The sequence below is a fragment of the Haliaeetus albicilla genome, chromosome 28 (genome assembly GCF_947461875.1).
Source record: "Haliaeetus albicilla chromosome 28, bHalAlb1.1, whole genome shotgun sequence".
Taxonomy (NCBI): domain Eukaryota; kingdom Metazoa; phylum Chordata; class Aves; order Accipitriformes; family Accipitridae; genus Haliaeetus; species Haliaeetus albicilla.
In genome coordinates, this window is record NC_091510.1 from 14,082,135 (window position 1) to 14,104,578 (window position 22,444).

The window sequence follows — 22,444 nt, forward strand, 5'->3', positions numbered from 1 at the left end:
CTTCCACAGATTTGTGACTTACGTCTTCTTAAAAGTATATTATCAGCTTGAATTTTGTACATACTGACACTCCCTCTTCACACATGACAAAAACCCAAACAAACAAAACCAAAACCCTTCTCCCCCCAGTTTCTGTTAGAGCTCCAGGAAATACTTTACTTGTTTATTTTTACGGATTTTTTCCCACTTTGTTAGTACATGAGGCTCTTGGCAGCAGCAGATGGCAAGTGATTTCGGTTCCTGTGTTGAGGTGCGTACCCAACTGTGCTGAGGGTAGTCTGTTGAGGACTGCTGGGACCATGGTCTCACATACACCTTTACTGCAGGTGCACAGACACTCAGGAAGCCTCCATGTACATTAATCCACACTTGGAAGTATTGGTGGCTACGTAGGATGCATAAATTGTCTTTCAAAGCAGCATTTGTGCTTGTAGTGTTTGTGCATGTATCTGAGCCAGGAAGACCCTCCAAGATCGCAGTCTCCAAGTAACTTGTGGGGTTCAGCACACCATTATACTGTCTTTTATTGGAAGTCATTTGGAAATGATTATATTGAGTCTATCAACTAAAACTTAATTTTTTCTGGAAATGTTCATGACATCCACGCTGGTATTCAAATAATGTGTTATAATTAGTGCTATTTCAATGTTGGCCAGAGAACTAATACCAAATACATTCCTAGTGATGTAATACATAGAGGAAAGTGCTGTTGGCTCATTCTCAAAGAAGCGGACACGATGATTACTTTCATTAGTGATTAAGCAAACTCCAAGGAAATCTCCAAGCTAAAATAATATTGGATATTTAGCATAAAAACTATACCCCAACTATGCCAAGGAATAGTCTATTAAAATTTCAGTCAGCTACTTATGTCTGGTTGAAAAAGAAACTAAAAGAGGAGCATAACAAGGACTCAAAACTGCACTCCTTACTCAGTTATATTTTCCACTCACTCCACTGAATTATCTGTCTCAGTGAGGAAAAAAACCCCAGACTACTGTAGGAGAGACAGAATGAATGAAAATAAGGTAGTTCTGTTGTTTATTAAAAAATCAAGGACTGTTTTACCCCTTCCTAAAAATATGCAAAGTAATTATCTTTTTCAGGAACCTATGGGAAATCCTGACTGATAAGTGGGTTGTGAACTTCTTGAGTAACATGGGGGCCTGCTCCCTGAGCTGAATTCCTAAGATGTAATGTGATACACAGAAATAGCAGTAATTAGGTAATTTTGAAATCATAATGATTTAATTTGTCCATTAATTTCTTGCATTAATGTGATGTTAATAATCTTACTGAAACGTACAGCACTTGGAGATTAGGTAACTGGTCACAAGCTGATTTGGGGAGAGAGGTGATCTGTGCTCCTGTGAGTGTCCTGTTGAAAGTATTTGTTAAAAAAAAAAAAAGAAAAAAAAAGATTAGTTTTTAAAGATTGCAAAACAAATATATTTTTTTAGGACATTCTTTAGAATAAGTCAGTATCCAGAAAAATAAAACAAAGCAAAAATACTTCACTAGCACTTACAAACTCTCCAGACTTGTAGTCCCTGTCAGATCAGGAAACTCTGTTATCTGTGAAGCACCATTTAAAGTCCTAAAATTTAAAAACATAATTTCAATACAACTGTGGTGAGGGAAGTGTGGGATAACTCTAATATTGCAACATATAAAGAAAAATAAGAAAGTAAACATACAGAGTTCTGAGTTCTGGTAAGTGTTGAAAAGCAGATTTTCCAACAAGCTGGATCGGGTTATCATAAAAATGTCTGCAAAAGGAGGATAAAAAGACTTTTTACAAAAAATGTTTTAAAAGATTCTAAATATATTACATGATTATACTATAAGCAAATGAGTAAGCTCTCTATGATGAATCACAGACTGAGCACCTCTGGCTGTAGCAGAGGTGCACCTTTGGGCTTTTCTCACCCACTAATCTATATCCATCAACCACATTTCACGTTTTGAATATTCAAGTAGTCATTGTTTTCTTGGTTTTAAAGCCAGAAGCCAGTCAATGAAATATTCCCTCTTCCTCCCAGGTTTGCAAAGATAGAAATCCAGATATGAAGAAGTTTGTTATGACCTGAGACAAATTTAAGGTTAGCAGGTGAAGAAGTCAGAACTTCACCTACTCAGAAAAAGTTCCCTTGCACTTTTGAAGTCATGCTGCTCTTGCTCATAGAATAATATTGCTCAAGATGAGTCACTATTTTTCTTACATTTATCTTACGATTTCTTATTTTGAGGTTTGCCCATTAAATGCATTCTCATGTAAGACAATGGGAACTCGGACTGGAATCCATCAAGAGTAATTTTTGCTAGCTTCTACATTGCCAGTAAAGCTAAGAGACTTAGAAGAAATAGTTCAAATAAAACATTAAAGGCCAGAGAACACTACTCGCTTCCCTTAAACATGGCATGCAAACTTCCATTCTTTCCACAAAGTTGGAAAGATACGAGCTTGTTTGCTTGTGTAATGATGTGCTACACAGTACGCTTACAAGAAGAGCTATTTGACTATTAGCCACAAATATGATACTTAGTTCCACGTTCTCTAATAGGAAGAGTCATTGAAAAGACTTATCACTTACATTGTAATAAGTGATGGATTACCCACAAATGCACGCTCAGGTATTGACTTGATGTTATTGCTATGAAATCCCCTACAAAAGGAAACATGGTTTACACAGTAAGAAAAAAAAAGTGAAGGCACAATCTGTATTCACAATGTACAACTTTTTTTGTTTGTAATAAGAGAAGTGTCTGTATGTAAAGATATGTCCTTGTTTTCTGGAATAAGACAGAACTGAAAAAAGCAAAAGAAAAGCAAAGCAATGGAATAGCTGGAATCCTGCACTTTTCTAAATGAACAAAACCATTCAGATGAAGTAAACTGCAAAATGGCATTTTAAAATTCAGATGCCCTCAGCAGGAAACTGCCTTGTAGCTGTATGTCATTTATCTATGTGTGTATGTTTACAGATATAATGTAAATACACACACACACACACACACACACGAACCAATAAGATTAATATTTAAATATTAATAATTAAATAAGTATCAATAAATAGTATATATATTCCCTGCTGTACTTGCTGAAAAGCAACTATTTCTTTTGCTGGGATAATAATGGATTGCACAAGTTTATCAAGTAAATGATTATACATTATATTGTATTATGCTGAGACTCCCACAAACACCTTTTTCTTGAAATATTTTAAATGTGGACATGAACAAACTATCCAAAGTAGTTGTGCCTGCTGGATAGAGGGCCAAATCTTTGTTTCATCATTAATTACTGGATTTTATTCATATGAGTAATTCTCCATTGTGAAAAACAAAAGACACAACTAAGATTTCAAAAGAACAATGATGATTTGTGTGGGAAACTCCCATTAGTTCAGTCGGGTATGAAAAAGGCTTCCCAGCTTAAATTTATGCATTTAGAAAGCCTCAAATTGTTCACTGATGCAAGCACACTTGGCCATTACTTGAACAGGTCCCACATTATCAGTTTTACTTGTTTAGGCATTGTGTTACTGCTGATGAGCTACAGAGCAAGGCTCTAAATCCCTAGTTCTTTTGCATGCAATAAAAACTGCATCATGCAGATGCAGACTCTAAGCAATATGAGGATCCCATTTAATCTAGAACCAGTAAACAGACTGGTTTTGTGGCTGCATTGAATGGGATTCCTTGCATGGCAGAAAAGCTAAGGAAATGGCATGACTACTTCCCAGGGCAGTATCTGGCCCCTCATCACCATTCTGACTTGAGTTAGGGTGAGGAAGCAGCCCCATCATCAGCCAAGAGCAGGCTCCAGAACATTTATGCCCAGAAGAGCCTGAAGCACTTTTGAGCTGGTCAGAAGAGAGCATGCTCACGGCTGCAGCCTGTGTCCAGGGGCACTGTACCCAAGTGATGCACTCTGTCTGAACGGAAGGCACTTTCTAGCCTGTTTGTTCACATACTCAGCAAAATAGCAGTGAAATCTATCTACACCTCTGGGTAAAAAGACTGTATTAAGGCCACACTGGGAAAAATGCTTCTATAGGTATCTTTAAAATCCAGTCTGGAAAACATTACGCGTGCATTAACTTTGGGTAACAGCTATACCCACTTACTTTGGAGAGGTAACTACTCCTACAGCTGAGACCTTGAAGTGCAGAGCATCTGGGACAATGGTGTCCCTGTAGCATCAAACAGATATGGCCCTGACTTGCTGGCCACTTGCCAGTAGATCTCCAGCTCTGACTGGCTGCCTTGGATGCCTCCAAGCTGTGGACAAAAAGCCATAGCCTGTGTTTTCAGCACAAATTCTGACAGAGAAATGAGGTCCCACCCAGAAACACCCTTACTAAGGTGGCCCTGCAATGAGCTAAACCTCTGTGGGCCTGGGTTCCCACTTGGGTGAGAACAGCAGGGCATGCACAATCTTGTGGGAGACACCTTGCACTTATAAGATCGGCTTCCAGGGCCCAAACAAAGCACTGAAGCACATGGTCTCATGGTCTGCGCTGGGTTTGGGATGTCAAGTTGCAGTTTCACACTCCAAAGATTTCTTGCACCTAGGAGCTTATCTGAAACAATAAGTTTGATACTTAGAGGTGAAGTCCTACAGGGGTCAGTAAGTATTTTCAAGCACATCAGGCACTTTGCTGGATCAGGCAAGGTGCATTTACTGCAAACCTGGATTATCCATGTTTGGGTACTAACTCCAGAGGTCAGCAAAAAGGCTATCCTTCAAGGCCACTGGATTTCATACCAATTATTTTAGCCAACAGATGACGTAGCAGCAGCTGAGAACAGTAGGGCTGAGAAACTCATAGCCCCACTCCCTCCTCCAGAGCTGCACTCTGCCAACACTGGAGGTGCTGAGCTGAAGTCAACACTGCCTGGGGATCCCTCCTTTGGAAAAAATCCAAGGTAGCTACGTAAAGCAGCTTTAAGATTAGTTTGTGATGTAGCAGGGGTACAACCACGTCCAACTAGTATATGATTACCTATTTTTTTCAGAAATCTATGCTGATGGTACCAGTAACATGGTAAATAATTCAAATGGAAAGAATTCTGAACGTATGCATTTAAGTGTACATTGTGCGTATGATGTGTGAATATAATTTCGTTCATTTTTTTTTATAATTCAACTGTTTCTTACAATAAACTTGGCTGGGTTCTTTTAATTGCTGATTTTTTTAAATGCAAACTATGTCTATGCATCCAGAAATATTTTATTTACAGCATTAAAAGGACTATCTATATTGAAAAGAAAGTGCTTTAATTTAATGGGGGGGAGGGAGGAAAGAAGGTAAAGACATTAAAATCTGGTGGACTAATGAGGGTGCCACACCTTCTTCTTCTTAGACTAGAAGACTGTGATATATTGAATTGTTTGCATAATCCAACTGTTGTGTTTGGGACTCAAAGTGAATTAATTGTGTTTATTATTTACTGTATTCCAAGGATGAAGTTCCTGGAAAAAAGCCACTGCAGAATGCAGTATAAAAGTAAAAGTTGTCAGAACCTGAATGCTCTAAACTGAATGTTGAAAATGATCTTTTATGCATGATGGCATGTTTATTAGTTTTTCCTAGGATATCAGTTTTTAAGGATTACTGATAAAATCACCAGCATTAAAAAAAAAAATAATCACACACTAGACAAAACATCCTCCTTCCTAATATGAGCTCTGTACTTACAGTTCTTTTAGGTTTGTTAGTGTCCTGATAGCAGTGGGGAACTCGTCCAGACTGTTGTAATTTAAATCTCTGTGTGAAAATAGATTTTATTATTTAGGTTATGCAATGCATAGTGGATAATACAGAATTGTTGGCATTTGTAATGAAATATCATCTTCCATGCATTGAATAAACATATCCAGCCAAAAGCCAGGAAATCCTCAAAAGTGTATGGATGTTTTCCAACAAACTCTATTTAGGGCACATTATCATTCCTATTTTTTTATCAGCATCCTATTTTTAGTTATATCTTAGCTATTCTGCAATAAAGACAACATAAGTGGATTCAGATACTACTATGGGATTTGCTGTTTTGTAAATTGCCCACCCTTTTCATTACTTGAAAGTATTAACAGGAAAAAAAAAATCTTTCAAACAGAATATTCAACAACTTTGTATGGTGAGCCGCATTTTACATGGCTAATACATCTTACTACAAAGGTTTCATTTGCCTCTGACTCACTGTCTAGTTGTATTAGTCTTTCTTTTTTTTCGCTGATGAAAAAACCTCTGAAGAGATTTTTCCTGATGGTTAAGTGGTAAAAATAAGACATACTGGAGTTTGGATGGTAAAAAGGATTGGGGGAAATCTTCCTCTGGCTAAAACAAGTGGAAAAACATACAGTAAAAATTCAACATTACCATTAACTGTATTGTTAATTTTAAGATTTGTCAATATTCATACAGAGAATGTTTGTAAACACAAAGCATAAAAATGATAGTTTAGCTAGGGTAGTGACCTCCACTTTAAGAACTGCTCTTGCTGCAGTGGTAATTAGATTTTACTCTGGTAGGCTGAATGGACTATAAGCCTACTTCTGCCCTCAGCATGACACGTGTGTCCTTTAGCATTCAGGAGACACCTGAAACTAAAATTGACATATACCACTTTACTGTGATGCTCTCTGGTACTACTTTGTGAAGAATATAGTCTGAAAAACTTGAGCAAAAGCCTTTTTGAAAAGGCAAAACACAAATCACAGTTTACAATAGATTGAAAATGAAACAGTATCAGGCTGAAGTAATGCAGGCAGGAAACTGCTGTCTGAACTCAACAAGGCTTTCCTTCCTGCTTGTAAATCTCTCTCTCCTGCTTATTGACAAAAAGAGATTACAGGCGTGTACTGTTTGGTTTTGCCCTCCAGTGATATGTTATTTCCAGACCTATGCGTCCATGCAAATGAATGATCTTAAAGCTGGCGTCCATCATTTACACCGAGATCTCTTTAGCTTATCTTGAAACTATCTGGAAACTAGTCTATACAGTATGCAATTACTATGCTTGAGGCAAGTGCTACATTCTCCTATTGAATTGAAGTGGCTGCACCTACACTTATTCCCAGGTTCCTGACTGTCCTCTATATTTTAATCTCTCATGCCAGGTGGCTGGGACTGGGTTTGCAATTACTTATTCCATTGTTCTGTTTTTCCCCACTTTTGACCAAGTGCCATGTGAATCTCACTTACAAAAACAAAACAAACAATTCCATTTTCCTTCTCCTTTTCCTGTCCCCCTTTCCGGTGCTACACTAAGGGACTTCCTCTCAACTCATAGCCAGCTAAAAGTCAAAATTGTAAAATTGCGATTCAGTGGCAAGGGATCAATGTGATCAAAATTAGTGATAAAAAAAAAAAAGCCCCAAACTTCTTGCTTTCTGATCTTAATGAAACATGAAAGTGGGCAGTACACAGTTCTGTGGATGAGAAAGCAAAAGTTACCTTTAGACTAGCATTATTCATGTTTGAAACTTTGTCTATTTGTTCCTTATAACAGGCCTTTTAGGCTCTGTCCTGGTTGGATGAAATACCTAAAATCTCTGAAAATGATGCAGCTGACTGTGGCAGGTGCCAGGGGGAAGGATACACAAGGTTTTATTGTCCCCATAGCATTTTTGGGGTCTGTGGGCTACTCTAGCAGACAACATCTTTATTTGACTAACTCTAGCAAAATACTTTGATAACCGTCAGCACCGCATTCCTGTTGTGTGTTCTTCTGTAGAATTATTTTTTGTTAGAAAACTCAAGAAAATTTGAATTGGTATGAACAGAACTACAGTGAAAACTTGAGGAAATGTCAATCTCTACCAGTGCTATTCTTCATTAGAGCTCTTTAAAGACAAAAACTTGGATACAACTGAAACATTCCTCTTCCTGCCTTGTAAAACACATGCATAATTCGGCCACCTGGCACTTTCGCTTTTTCCAGGGATAAAAAAATAAAACCATCTAATTTTATAACCCTCCTCTATGGCAAGACAGTTTCTTAATGTTAAAGCTTTTCATTGTGACTATTAGCTTTCATTGTGACTATTAGCTTTATTGATTAAACAAGACAAACAAATAGTACTAAACTAGGCAAATGTAACTGTTCATGAATAGCCACTTCTTTTTCAATGCTCAGTACAGTTTTCAACTGTCATTCAAACAATTTATCAATTGACAATGCTTATTAAAAAGGCAAACTAATTTTATAGTCAAAAATAGGATTTGCTACATAGAGTCATTGTAAACCATCACTTAGATCCTGTAGCGATTAGGCAAGCCAAAAACCACATTTGGCTTTTAGGCTATTTTTATTCTTTCAGAATATTAATGAAAACACTCTAGAAAAAAGGAAACAAATAAGAGGTCAACTCACAAAGTCTCTAGGCTGTGGAGCCCATCAAAGCATTTCTTTCCCAGGGAGTAGATTCTATTGTTATGGAGATGTCTGCAGGGGAACATTAAGCACACAGTCAGGAAAGCACACTACACACAGTGGACTTAAGCAAAACATTTTGATGGTTAAATCAAAAGAAACTTATTTTCAGGCATGCACTGATTATATGCAAGTCATGTTTTTGCAAGAGCATGTATAGGAGGCACCTTCAATGCCCTCCCCCCTTTCTCCTGATATCTCCCCACCCACGCAGGCTTCCATTGGTTTCATAGAAGGGATTTGTTTTAAAACCACCTAGATTGTTTAAAAAGGGTATATCCTGGAGTTCCAGGTTGGGGTTTGCGTGTCGAATACTGGGAAATCATAGACATAATCTCACTGGTGGTTAATTAACATGTCTTAAAAACTGTGTGGTGTGTGAGATGTATATTTGGAAGGTGTGTATTCAGAGGGCGTCAGAGGGTATGGCACAGCACAGGAGCAGGTGAGGAGATGGATAATACAGCAGACAGGAAAGGGGCATTAGGCTTGCAGTATGAAAGAAGACACAAAGCCACAGGACAAAAAAGTCATTGCTTCACTGAGATGAGTAAACTAACCAATCTTAGGAGTGCTGTAACTTGCCTTCCTTTGTAACTACAAAAATCAAGAGCTACTTTCTCAAATGTTTAGCAATTGAAAGTAATTTTTTTATATCTTTCAAACACCCCCCCCAAAGGCTCAGAGTGCTGCCTATTTCTAAGCCTTTTAGACCAATATGGAAAAAACCCACTCTACGTGAAGCTCATTAATGTGAGTATATACAACTTGGAGCCACTTCAGATTGTTTTTTTTAAAAAGGATGCCTTTTTCCCAGCAGATTTTCCCTTTTATTCTTGACACTCTACCCCTATAGTGGAGGGAAACTACGGGAGTAGTACTTTAAAAGAAAAGAAGGGCTGTGAATGAGGGGCTTCCAGGCCCTTTCCCTTCAATGCTTCATTCTACTCTGAAAATAATATTAAAGGTCAGAGACTCTCTGAATGTTCTGCTGAACCTACAGAAATTGAGTCTACCTGTCCATAAAGGCAGGGATTCTGATGGCAAAATGCAAATGTGCTGTGGGTTTTTCCTTTGCTAGGAAGAAACATAATCAACTTTTTTTTTTTTAATGACTACACTGACCTTTAATGCTTTAGTTAGCATGAAGAGTGCATCTTCAAATTCCAATTATGGTTGAGTCTTTAATGATAGAGCTTCAAACCTGCTCCAATTGACCATGCATTTTTGCACTGAGTTGAAAATTTGCCAGACTGTATAGAGTAGCAAACAAAAGAAAGCAGAACCACACACAAAGATTTTGATGAGCCAAAAATATCAGATGTTGTAGATCATGAGGAATGATTCAATTATTAATCAATATGAAGCCCAGAAGATTAGAAATAAGCAAGGCAGATCTGAATTAAGGAAACCTAACTTGAGCAGAAGCAATCAGGGCTCGAAAAGAAATTATTTTCTCCTGCATTTCTTAACTGTTCTCTTAACACTATATTTCTGGTAGGGATCTAGAGAACAACATTCAATCTATGAGAAGTATCTCATTACTGAGACAAGTCTAGAGGCTCAGTCAAATGACAAGTCCATCCGCTCCTTAACTTGAATGGGATTGATACTTAATGTAAAGAGAAGGCAAAGATTTTGCAGCACACGGCGGTTGTTACTGCCATTTTTGGTGCCCTATATGCTTATATGAATATATTAAGCACCAGACAGAGATGGTGACTATAAATGTCAATAAAGAACCCTGGAGTGTGCCAGGTTCAATGCTTACACTGGGGCTAGAATATGCTAAAATATGCTAAGTGTCTTACAGACTATGGTTTCAGGCAGCTTGTAAAGCTTGAATATATTATTCTCTCTTTAATAATGCTAATGTTTTCCAAAGTATCCTGAAATAACTTCTCCACCTCAGTTTCTCCAGCCAGTCTAGAATTTTTTCCACTTGGTTCATTCCCAGAAGATAAAAAACTGAAACCGCGGTCCACAATATACCTTCCAGATTTTTGTGCAAGCTACACAGGTTTTGTTTAGTTGCACTGGTATGCAAGTATAACAAAATACAAAACTACATATACTTTCCATGAAGGGAAATGCATACTTCTTCTACTGGACAGCATTCTTTCCAAGTCACCCAGAAAGCTTTCAGTTCATTTCCTGTTTCTAATCTTCCCTCATTCAGCCTTAGAGTCTTAAGAGGGCACACAATTCATCTCTTCCTGTTTGCTTTGCTGACCAGATGATAGGGTGATTTTTTAATGCCCTTACATAGTTCTTTATTGAACATGAAAACTTCTAAGCTAGATCAAAACAAGTGATTTAGCAAATGCTAGTTTAAATGTAGGACGATGTAAAAAATCTGCTTCACCAAGATAATTTTTTGAAGTTTTGGTTTGTAGTACATACACAATCCAGAAAACTTAATTTATATTTCAAAAAGAATGATTTCTGCAACAAACAAAACTGACCTCTTGGTAAAGGAGTATCACTAAGCCTAGTACAAATGTAAAAGGGAAACTGCAGATTTATAGCCCCAAGATATCAATTTAATATTAAGACTGTAAGAACAAAACAGATGTTTAATTAACCCATGTATATACCTATTTACCTATCATTTGCCAACTGGGGAGGGACTAGGGGAATATTTAATCATTAAAGATTGTCTCAAGCAACATCTGAATTAAACATTGCATCTTCAAGTAATTTATCATAAAGAGGTCAAAGCCTTGCAAAGAAGCTGAGATTGTGTCTAAAAAGCAATCAATAAAACTTACAGAACTACCAAACTAGAGAGGTTTCCAAAAGCATAGTCTGGTATGTAATGAATTTTATTCAGTGCCAATGTCATTGCCTGAAGTGCTGGTAAACTTCTAAAAGCTTGGACGGGAATTTCTGTCAAAGAATTATCGTCTAGCCACAGGTGTCTAAGGGAGACCAAGCCATTGAAGCAGTTGGGGGGCACATAGTTGATGTGGTTGGCATCCAGACGTCTAGGAGAAAAAGAAATAGAGAAAATTGACTCTGAGAAAAGAACAGTGGACTTACTTACACAATGGCTATCAGAATTTATCACCAAGAACACAACCCCAAAGGATGGACATGGGTTGCCACATCCATTTTTCATTTCCTGGAGATTCTACATTTCCACCTGGCTTGCAGCCTCACCCCTGAGACCTGACATGGTGTCTACAAGTCTCCTTGTCAGCCGGCTCCCTGCAGACAGCTCTCCTTTGGAGCCATCAACTCACTGAGAGCGCACACTGATCGTTTTTGAGCAGAGCCTCTCTACAGACAGAGTATGAATTTGTTTCCTTTCCCAATTATTTGAAAGTATGGAATAAAAAAGTGCAAGAAACTCAGCCAGAGATTCTCTTTCAGAACCTATAAATCACTGAGCTGCAAGATGATTTGGGTTTTCATACACTAGACACTCATTCTAAGAGCCAAAAATAAAACTCACTTCTGAGTCTCTGTTCCCGTTTTACCTTTTCTTAAATATCGTTTATTCCAATGATTCTAACAAACACTGAAGTTCACATTTTTTTAGCAGTGGAGCAAAATGGTTTTTGAATAGAGATTAGCATTGCTAATACGTGTATTTATTTTGAAAGTTACTAAATACACTTCAGTCGCTGCAGAGCCAACAGAGGGAGCTCAACTGCACATTGTACCTCTTCAGAGTCTGCAGGTGATATCTTGCTCTCACACTTGTGTAAATAAGGATTAGATCTACTGAACTTTTTGCAGATGTGGCACTAGAAATACTATGTCATATATTCATTGGCTTTTGCTTTTGCTCTGTTTTGCTTTCCCGTTGTGATGCTTTCAGGGAAAGATTTAAAAGCGTGCTTCAGATTTCTGAAACTTTGTGAAACATCCAGATGGTGATCTGTACTCCAATACACTTTTTCTGCTTTTAATGTGTTGTAGTAACTTGTACCTTGTTCAGAACATGAAAGCTATGCTCTAAAACTTTTCTTGAAGATGTCTGTCCAGAGGAGTAATTAAGTGAATGGTGAAAGAGAAATAAATTTAAATAGATGTTTGAAAACACTATAGAACAAACAGCCACACCCAGGGTACAAAGAAGTAATTCTGTACAACCTAAATTCGGTCTGTTTGAGAGAAACGCAATACTCTTTGTGGTGAGCATACTAATCTCTTTATTTAAAGCTGCTTCCTCATTTACAGTCATGTAAAATGTCAGGTCCATTCTATCTCCTGCTCCATGCTGCTCCTACCTACTGCATGAGAACAAATAATGACTGCTAAGGCTCCGTGCCAGGCTGGCAAATAACTGAGACAAGGTCAGTTGGAACAAATTTATAAAGTTCAGTGTCAAAGCCCTTGTACAATTAAATTTTCAATATAATAACTGACATGGCAGGCAGCAGAGACAGAGCTTCCAAAATAACTCAAGGGTCTGTCAACAAATGGGTGAGGCTGGAAATGTTTAGAAATACTCATGCTGTACCTCCCCCATTCCCCAGGCAACAACCATGCTATGCCTGTGTTTTCAAATAAGGTATAATTTAAACGAGTAGATGAGGTTTCTTTGTGTTCAGTCAGAAGTAAATTTCTTCCCTGGGTGATGCTGGTATGTAAACTAAGAAGTTACAGTTGCCTTAGTTTGACAGTTACACTGATTAAAGAATAGAGGCTTTATTCAAACTAAATGTGTTACTGTATTACAGTTAACATCTTGTTCAATATGGAGCCTGCCTGTGCAGCTCTGACATCCCCGTTGACTCCACAGGAGTTACTCACAGGATGCCTGGCTGCGTGGTAAAGCCAACAGTCAGTTGTTTGTATGCAGTCCTGTGGCTGAAATGGCAATATTTCTGCTATCACCAGTGAGACCAGGATTTTTATCTTACCAATATTCAGTAGCAAATCAAGGAACTGATTTTTTTTATAGCTGAAGTTTCCAAATATAAACCCACCACTGCCTATGTAAACAAAATACACAACATAGAAAGAAAAGGAGGAGTGCTGTAATATAAATGAAATTCTAGGTAGTTGAATTATTGTTTAAATAAAGCAAGAAGCTACAACGATTTGTGCTGCAGGGCCTATAACTTGATTACATATCCTGCAAGTGCTTGTAAGAAGTACTGCCTCAAGTACTCTTTGGTTATCTAATCTTTTTAAAATTTCCAAGTACTGTTTTCCCTCTTGCAGATATTATAAGGTTTCAGCAGTGGTTATGTTTCCTGTCATACTGTAGGTAATGCACACTGATGTATAAAGCATTGAACATAATCGCCGTTTTCAGCCAATTGTTTTACATGTGTTGATCAAAGTTTTGGCACTTCCAGAACTAAACCCATTAACTCACAAACAGGACCCTATTTAGAATTGAAAATAGATAGATAACATGTGGTGAGTTTGAAAGCTGCTATTATATTCCAGAGGGAGCCAATTTAGGGAAACAGAAATACTTGATTTCTTCTGATAGGCAGCATGTAAATAAAGCAGCCAGTATGAAATTCACCATGAGCTCACTTAAAATGTCCAAACCTTTCAAAGTAAATGCTTGAGCTATGTGGACTGTATCCCACTGGTGTTTCCTGTGACATACTGCAAATGCTACAGCCATGTGCATAAATTATGAAGAGATATTATTCATACAGAATTGTAAACAGGGCTCATTTATTGGTACTCTAAAATGGGTGAAGGTAGATGTTTGAAAAATATTTGATTTGCAGTTTTTTGATCAATTCAATATGACCGGATACTTAGTTTTATGCCACTGGTAGGTTTCTAAGGGAATATATATTTTTTTTCCTTTTTCTGAGTTTTTTCTCAAGAGCAAGCCCAGCTACAAACTGGATGTACCCTGTGATCATGAAATTCCTTCATGTCCTGTTGGGAGAGTCTTGCTCATTCATTCAGTGTTAAATCAATGCTAGATGTGGGATCAGGAAGGAGGTTTCTCCCACATCATTCTCCTCTCTGAAATAAACAGCTATTACATGGATTGTCTCTTCTTGCAATGGATGAGGGCCTGATTACAATGAAGGGACCAGAAAAGAGGAGAGCCACAAAGACAGATAAAGAGTCAAGGACAAAATGTTTCTTCTGACATTTAAGTTTAAAATAGGAGAGGTGAAACCAAATGAAAAGGGGCTATACATAACAGGTAGGGGAGGCAGAGAAGTGAGAGCACACGAGGACTGATTTTGGGCATGGTGGATTAAAGAATCTCCTTTAAAGAGGCTCCTCCCTCTCCTACCACCTTCCTCTTCTCCTGACCCGGCTCTGTTACATTGGGAGCCACAGCGGAGCCTCACCCCAAGGTATGGGTCAATGACGGATAGGGGCTGGGGACATGGCCTGTCCGGCCCCCCCCCCCATATAACAGGCAGGAGGCAGTCACCTGCAGCCCCACCATCTTTGCTAGCGTGTGGTGACACGGACCATCTCAAGGGTTTTTTCACAGGAGTTTGACTAAAGCCTCATTTAAATAATGGCAAGTGACATCGAAACTGGCTCTGAAAAGTGGATGTAATGAAAATATAGCTGGCTATTGTGAGCCATGTTTTTCAAACATGGCCTTTGACGCAGGATATCCCCTTCAGTCCACAGGGGAAAATGATAGGACTATTGTAAAAGCTTAATTACAACACACCAGCACAGCGGTTCCCACAGCTCACTTTCATCTCTGCCCTTGTATGGGCTTCTACAGGACTGATACAAAGAACCCGGTATGGCAACAGCAAGACAAAAAAGAGAAGTCACAAGTCACAGTTTAGTAGCGTTTGTTTCTGTCCCACTGCTCAGTTTTACATCAGGAGGTCTCTGCGGCTCTGGGAGTTTCAATCCTTAGTGTTTCTCTTTGTATCCAAACATGCTGCTCGTGTTTGGTTAACCTGCATTTGAGACGGTGGGCCAGGATGCTAGCACGTTGCATAAAGCAAACCCAGCCAATTGTAATGCTATGTTTATACAAAGATTGGCTATGATACTGGGTACCCTCAATCCCCACAGGTGGGAAAAAGCGGAAGCCAGCAGGAGTTGTTGGGCTATCCTAGGAATCTGGCTGCAGACTCAGATCAGGAATCCACAGCTAGACCGGCACATTTGGTGTGGCTGGGAATGCTCCCAGGTCCTGCAGCCAACTGGCTCGGAGTGGCCCACGTTACGCTGGTGACCTCTCCTCGCCTCCCAGGCGAGGTGGCTGTATGCAGGGCACCTACTGGGGACGGTCCCAGGGGCACAAGAACTGCCAGATGGCTCCCGGGAACAGTTCACGCAAATGTTATTTGGCACGGGTCAAAAGTGTGCCAAGGACCCTGTTAACAGTGCAGCAGGACAGACTGTCATGGCCAGTGCCTGGGAGCACTCTGAAGCACTGTTTGCTTTGCTAGGCTGGCTGTAGCCACAGTCTGTCACTGTGTGGTGCCCAGGAGGATCTTCTTGGAAATCTAGGGTGAGCCTCTGTACTGCTAACCACTCCAACAGTGGCTTCTTGTCCTCCTCTCACATGTGGTGTACGACCTGGCGGGCTTCAGCCATGCAGGATGATTTTTGGCTAGCAGTTCTGAGGTTGAGAAATTTGTCTGTCCCTTACAAATGTGACAAAAAAAACCCCCTTTTGAGATTACTCAGAAGACAGAAAAGAGTCAGATGCCTAGTGGCTTCTACTAGATGAAAGAAAACATCACCCAGTGGCCTGGAATTGCTGATCTAGTTTGGCCTATTTGCACCCCACTTTGAAAGCAACTGGCCCTACAGATGGTTGAGTTAGGGACTGCACCCAAAAAAATTAGTAGCACATACATTTTAGGGAGCCTTGCACCTCTGTCTTCCTCCCAGCTGCTTATCAAGCTAGAAAAGCGTGACTGAGAGAGGTGGTCTGTGATTGTACTAGTGCTCCATGTTTCAGTCACTCTTGTGTGCCCCTGGGCTCTAGTAGCTCGGATGGTTAAGATGTGCAATAACATGAGCAGACTGCAACGGTGAGTTTTGAGACATCTTTGCATATGTGTACAGACACCTGCATGGGTACACACAAACGTGATTTAAACTGTGGGAAATTCCTCCTCAGGGGGTTTGTGGGTACCTGTTGAGGTACCGGGTTTCCTAAGAAGGAGAATGCCTTCTGTAGGCTGCATTACCATGGGGTGTGACATGGAAAACCACAACTAAAGCTCCTGTCTTTTCATGCAAACAGTTCTCTTGGGAGAATGTGATTTCATCAAAGTTGTATTCTCTTTTAACTAAAAATCAGGATTGTTAACACAAGCATCAAACCGGAAAAAAAATTGTTTAAAGTTAACAATTCTGAAAAAAAGGCTTTTTAGTTTCAAGCCTTAACTGGAAACATTTCAGAACTCTGCCCTCAAAGTCTTCAACTCTTTGTTTGGATTAAGAATGGAAACTTCTCTTGTAATGTCAAATATTTGGAAGAGTAGGAAGATGAAAAATCCACTTGCTGACCTGTTCCAGCCAGGTAATTAAGAACATCCAAGATGATTTCTAGGTAATCTTTTATGTAAAACTCGGGGTCACCATCAGCTGCTCCACAAATACCAAAATATCTTAAAAATAAAATTTAAGTGATTTACAAATTCTGTTAGGAAATTTAAAACAAATTTCATTGATATTATTTTCTTGTTCCTTGTGAAGTCAAATTAATTTGCTTCCCTAAATCCCAACTTTGCAGGTTGTCAAGGGAGAAAAAAATAGTTTATTTTTTCCCTCTATCAACGGTTTCCAGCGATTTGAAGATGAGCTATGTTGTATTCTGCCCTATTTTCTACTATTAAAGTAAAAGTCCTCTTAAATTTTACAGGAATGAAAGCAGGTGATACAGTAAATAATGCTTGCTTTTAAATGTCCTTCATGACCGGTTTGGCATGGGCAGTGAGATAGCACCCAATGTGTTCTTGGTTTTGACTATTTCTGTGTCTGACAATGCAGCAGTAAAAGCTGCTCATTAACAATGATGTCTAAACAAGAAAATAAATAGGGAGTGAAGTTTCATGAGTAGTATTCACTGCAAAGGATTGCTTTTCCATCAGCAATGCCAATTACACTTTCCTCCTTTATTTAGCAACATTCGCAAATGGAAATCTGCAACTTAGCAGTTGCTAGTAATACAAAATTTGTGTTAACATGTTTAGGGAAAAAATTTTAAAAAAGTTATTGATATGTCATTGCCTGCTTTACCAATCCCTTCTTGTTCAAAAATACTTAAATTATATGCCAATTCTGGTATATAAGGGATATCACTGGAAACTGCAGGACAATCACACTGGAGGAAAAAAAGTTACCTATTTAAACAAATACATACATTAAATGAAAAAAGTTGGACAGAAAACAAGCTGTTAATTACTAATGATACTTGAAAAAGAAATCAATATACCATGTAAAAGATTTTTGGACTATACAGGTATATTAAAAATCACTAAAATGCTTGATTTAAAAGCAGAATGGAGATATTGATGCTGTGGGAAACACAAAAACCAGAGACCATCTGCTTATAGTCAGTTCTAAAGAAACACATTTGCTCAAGGTGAGTAACAGGGAAGACAGCATTCAAGTGACACTTCAGACCCTGCTGCCAAGATCTAAGTAGTGACACGTCAGTGATTATGTGTTCCTCCCTTTCAACCATGGTACCTGCGAACATATTTTCCTCTTTTTGGCTTAATGGAAATAAATGCCATTTGAATCATTAGGACTAGTAATCCAGATAATTTGTATTCACACTAGTTTTCAGAGGAAAATTATAGCCCATATAATAAATTGAAGATATCCTTATGCTGAACTTGGAGATCAAAACCACATCTCAAAATCAACAAGTTCTGGTTACTTCCTTAAATCCTCCTGCCACAAAGGGCATTGGAGTCCTACACAATCATTGCCCAAGCTCTGGTAGCTGAACTCATTTATCAGTCAAAGTAGCACATCACTGTTGTTGACTATTGAACTACAAAGACTTTTATAAAATTGGAGAAGTTTTAATATTGTTTAATCTTATTTTTTCTTCAGTGACAGAAAAAAACATATTGTTGTTTGTTTGTTTTGAGGCAACAGTATAAAGGTTTTCTCATAGATTTTTTGCTGTTGGAAGATGAAATTCACAGATCTTAGGCTTTTTTGGTTAATTTTTTTGTGGCCATTTCTCATTTTATAGTATTTATTAAATAATGTCTGCTGTCTGAAGAAGACTGATCTATTCTAGAGTTAGGTCAAGCCTTAAGAAATTTATGAATATTTATCACTCAAAGTTCTCACGCCATTTTGCATGGCAGCAATATTACAACTTGAACAAGAGAGTGGAAGAAATTGTTGCTCATTCCAGCAATACACCAGTTCTTGTTCTGTGTGCCACATGCCATTTAACATTAATTAATGTATCTATCAATATTGATACCTATACTGTAATTTTTGAGCCTGGAACTAGATAATAAGGGGAGCATATTATCCAGAAATACCTTTTTGTGCAAAAATATGTGATGAATTTGCATGATGAGTGAACATGGAAAACTTGTGTGTGCATACATATACCCATATATTGTGCATGTACACACACACAATTATATATGTATACTTATATAAAAATGATTTTGACACAATCCTCTTCACATTGATTAAGGTAGCAGTTAGTATGGCCTCAGTCCTGTCACTGGTTTTCAGTTTTTTGCATCTATACTAACCTAAAGCAAAGGGTTAACCAGGCTTTCAGGAATCATGCCACCTGCATAGTTAAACATAATAAATACAAGAAGTTGCTATCTTATAGGAATTGCCTTTGTGAAGGCTTTTAACCTCTTAATTACACTCTTGAAAAGACTCCTGCTATTTCAAAGGTTTCAAGAAATAATTCCTATTGTAAATCAGAAACCAATGCAAGAACCACCCTGTGAGCAGCAAATTCCTAGACTGTATGAAACAAGAAACTGAATCTGTGCACACCTTCATCTGACAGGCACAACCCCATTTAAGCAAACAAAAGAGTAATAGTTTTCCTTTCCTCAGAGAAGTCTCTTTTGCTGGTGATCGTCTTTCAGGTGAGTAGCTTTTCTGTACAAACCCGTATCATTCCATCTTGGGCCTGCTACACAGCTGTCTAAAGGTTTCCACTGACCGCTCCTATTCTTCCTCTGTTTTAATTCTGTCACAAAATATCGGTCCTTTACATAGACTATGTTTGGTTTACTTCTTCAACTTCTTCATCCAAGGAAAAAAAATTTGCAACAAAGTCTGAGTGAGACTGTCATTTTGTTTAGAAACTGTGCTGAAAATTCAACAGTCTCTTTCAGAGCAACAAAGGAACTCTTGTTTGCTTGGCTTATCGTGTTTTGGTCCAGAATATGTATACAGCGATGTGATCTCAACAAGATTTTTTTTGTTTGTTTAGCAGAAAGAAAATCTACTATAGTCACTAGACCAGCATTTTCTCATGACTTTTTCAAAGATCAAAGGAAAGAACTGTAACCTCAAAAGTATATGGCTGAGATATTTCAGTCTGTCTGGTCAATAAAGAAAAAAGGCACTGACCAAATAACAATTATAAGATAATTAATTCTTAGGGCTGTTTAACCTTTAGGAACCTTAACAAATGCTTTGTATATTAAGGAGGTAAATGTTGTTCAAGACGGACATAAGAACCTGGGAGCTAATACAGTATAATGTGTGTCTGTGTAGTGGTAAGTTATACACAGATGACATAATTTTGCTGAAAATCAATTCATTTCATTAATTCTGTTATTCAGATTTTGGCTGAATTGAATGTATGCAAAAGATGTTAACCTTCTGGTGGAACTTCTTTATATTAAAAAAACAGAAGAGCACGTTCAACACAGTACATTTCTCAACCAATACATCTTAACCAGACTGGATAGCTTGCTACGGATGCTCACTCTATCCTTGTCATTGTTAAGACTTTTACCAGTGACATTGGTGATCAGTGCACACTGTAGCAACAATTTTTGTGATAGTTATTTGAACTTCCAGATTGACTTCCACATTTGGATCTTGGAACTTTTTTGGAAAATAATTTTATTTCAAAGTAATTCTGTGAAAATATAAGGTCGTCAACTAAAGCACAGAGAAGAGTCAGTTGACATTTTCCTCTGTCCAAAGAACCTGCCTGCCTATCTTCAATCATCTAGATATTTTATGCTGCACATTCAAAATCAGTAGGTCCTTTAGAAAATTTAGTCTTTTTTTTTTGCATCAGTTGACAATGAAATTCTGTGGATAATTCAGAAACATACTCTATTTACTGTGTCCTGCATTGAGACAGCAAGAGTGGCCTTGTGGTTGCAAAATGTGACCTGCAAGTGCAGCAGAAGGAACTCATGATACTCAACCAACTGAACAAGAACATGGCAGATGAATTTCAGTATAGATAGGTGTCAAGTGAGGTACTTAGGGAAAAGGCAATTCAAACTTTACATGAAAAACTCTTGAGTAGCTACTAACATGCTAGAAAGAGGTCCCACAGTTGTAGTAAGTATGAAAATAACAGGTCAGTGTTCAGTAAAGGTTAAAAAAAATTTAAGCAAAACAAAGTTTGGGGAGTTAGTAGGAAAGCGAACAAAAAAGCACCCATAATTCCCCTCTATAAATCCATGGTGTGCAAATTTAAACATGCTGTGCAGGTCTGATCCTTCCTTGACTTGTCTCAAATCATATATATGAGAACTGAAAAAAAGTTCAGTAAGAGTGAGAAGAATGACCAGAGGAAGGGAATAGCTCCCATATGAGAAACAATCCTATCAGCCTACGTCTGAAAAACATGACTAACGGAGATACAACAGAAGTCTATAAAATCTGGCATACATCAATAAAGAACTGCTGTTTCCACTTTCCCCTGATGCTGCACTTTGGGGACATCAAATGTGGTGGGAAGTTCCAAGTAAGTAACAGGAGCTACTTCACCATGCTACACAGGGCTAGCCAATCAGCAGATACGCTACCACGAAAAATCATGTTACGTTGGCTCAAAAAGCAATCGTACAAACTCAGAGAAGAAAACCCTTTAAGAGCGATTAAATTCAAAGAAGCCACAATATGCTCAGTGAGTCTTTGAGTACAAACCTCCGGCAGCTGGGACATTTTACCAAAGGAGTATTACTATATTCTTTGCCGGACCTTCTAGTTTTCCTTTGGCATCTGCTGTTGAAGACTGGATACTGGTCTAGGTCAGCTTTTAGCATAACCTGGTACAACCATCCTTATGTTACGGGGCAGAAGCACATCAAAATAATTTCATTCATACCACGAAGCAGCCAATCCTCACTCCTTGTCTAGAGTTTTGGCAGGAGTTCTGTTAAAACTGAAGCTTGTGGACTGAGTCAGCACAGCACAGTCAAGAACTATAAATACGGAGACCTGCCTGAAGCACAGAATATAATTAAGCATCCTCTAGTACACTTTGTTTCATGAGTTAATAGTGTTTTCCATACTGCTTAAAAAGAAAAAAATTATGCCAAATGAAAAAAACCATGGGAGTCATTTGGGGTTCTTTCTTTTCCCCAGTGAAGAATCTTAACAAGAAACCATGGGAAAGACCAGTGCTCAAGGGACCATATTCTTCTTGACAGACAGAAAGCATTGCAGGGCAAGAAATGTCTTCTCAGATGGTAAAACAGTTTATAACACTGCAAAGAAGCTGCCGCTGTCATGAAATTACTGGAATGAAATCAGTCACTTTTGATGTTTAATTGAGAGTACAATTCTCTTGAAAAGCAGCTCAAAGAGAGTTAAAAGAAAAAGTTGATTCAGCACATTATTAAGTGATATTAACAAGTAGTTAACAGATAATCACATATTACTGTTCATGCAAGGTTACAAGTTCATTTATCAAGTATACTCACAGAGACTGCAGGCTGCGCAAGTTCTGGAGTGCTTCAGTAGGAACCTGGCGTAGTTGGTTATTCTGCAGCATCCTACATTTTGAGTAGCACAAAAACCAGAATCAACACAGTAAAGATATTTTCTTTCTATTGTAAGCTTACCTCCTTTGTACTGGTTCTACTTCAAGATT

At 38.3% G+C, this 22,444-nt stretch overlaps 1 protein-coding gene across 3 annotated transcripts in view; it reads right to left on the minus strand.

The window, feature by feature from the left end:
• The window catches only part of LGR5 (leucine rich repeat containing G protein-coupled receptor 5), a 94,770-nt gene that overhangs the window by 16,641 nt on the left and 55,685 nt on the right, over positions 1 to 22,444 (minus strand). The window contains exons 4-11 of one of the 3 annotated variants that reach the window (XM_069773526.1): positions 22,275 to 22,346; positions 11,214 to 11,429; positions 8,383 to 8,454; positions 5,706 to 5,774; positions 2,595 to 2,666; positions 1,698 to 1,769; positions 1,529 to 1,597; positions 1,307 to 1,378 (exon numbers count right to left, since the gene is read on the minus strand). In XM_069773526.1, coding sequence (XP_069629627.1) covers positions 1,307 to 1,378; positions 1,529 to 1,597; positions 1,698 to 1,769; positions 2,595 to 2,666; positions 5,706 to 5,774; positions 8,383 to 8,454; positions 11,214 to 11,429; positions 22,275 to 22,346 — 714 coding nt within the window. The remainder of the gene's footprint in view (positions 1 to 1,306; positions 1,379 to 1,528; positions 1,598 to 1,697; positions 1,770 to 2,594; positions 2,667 to 5,705; positions 5,775 to 8,382; positions 8,455 to 11,213; positions 11,430 to 22,274; positions 22,347 to 22,444) is intronic. The other 2 variants (XM_069773528.1, XM_069773527.1) reach the window with 2 other exon arrangements.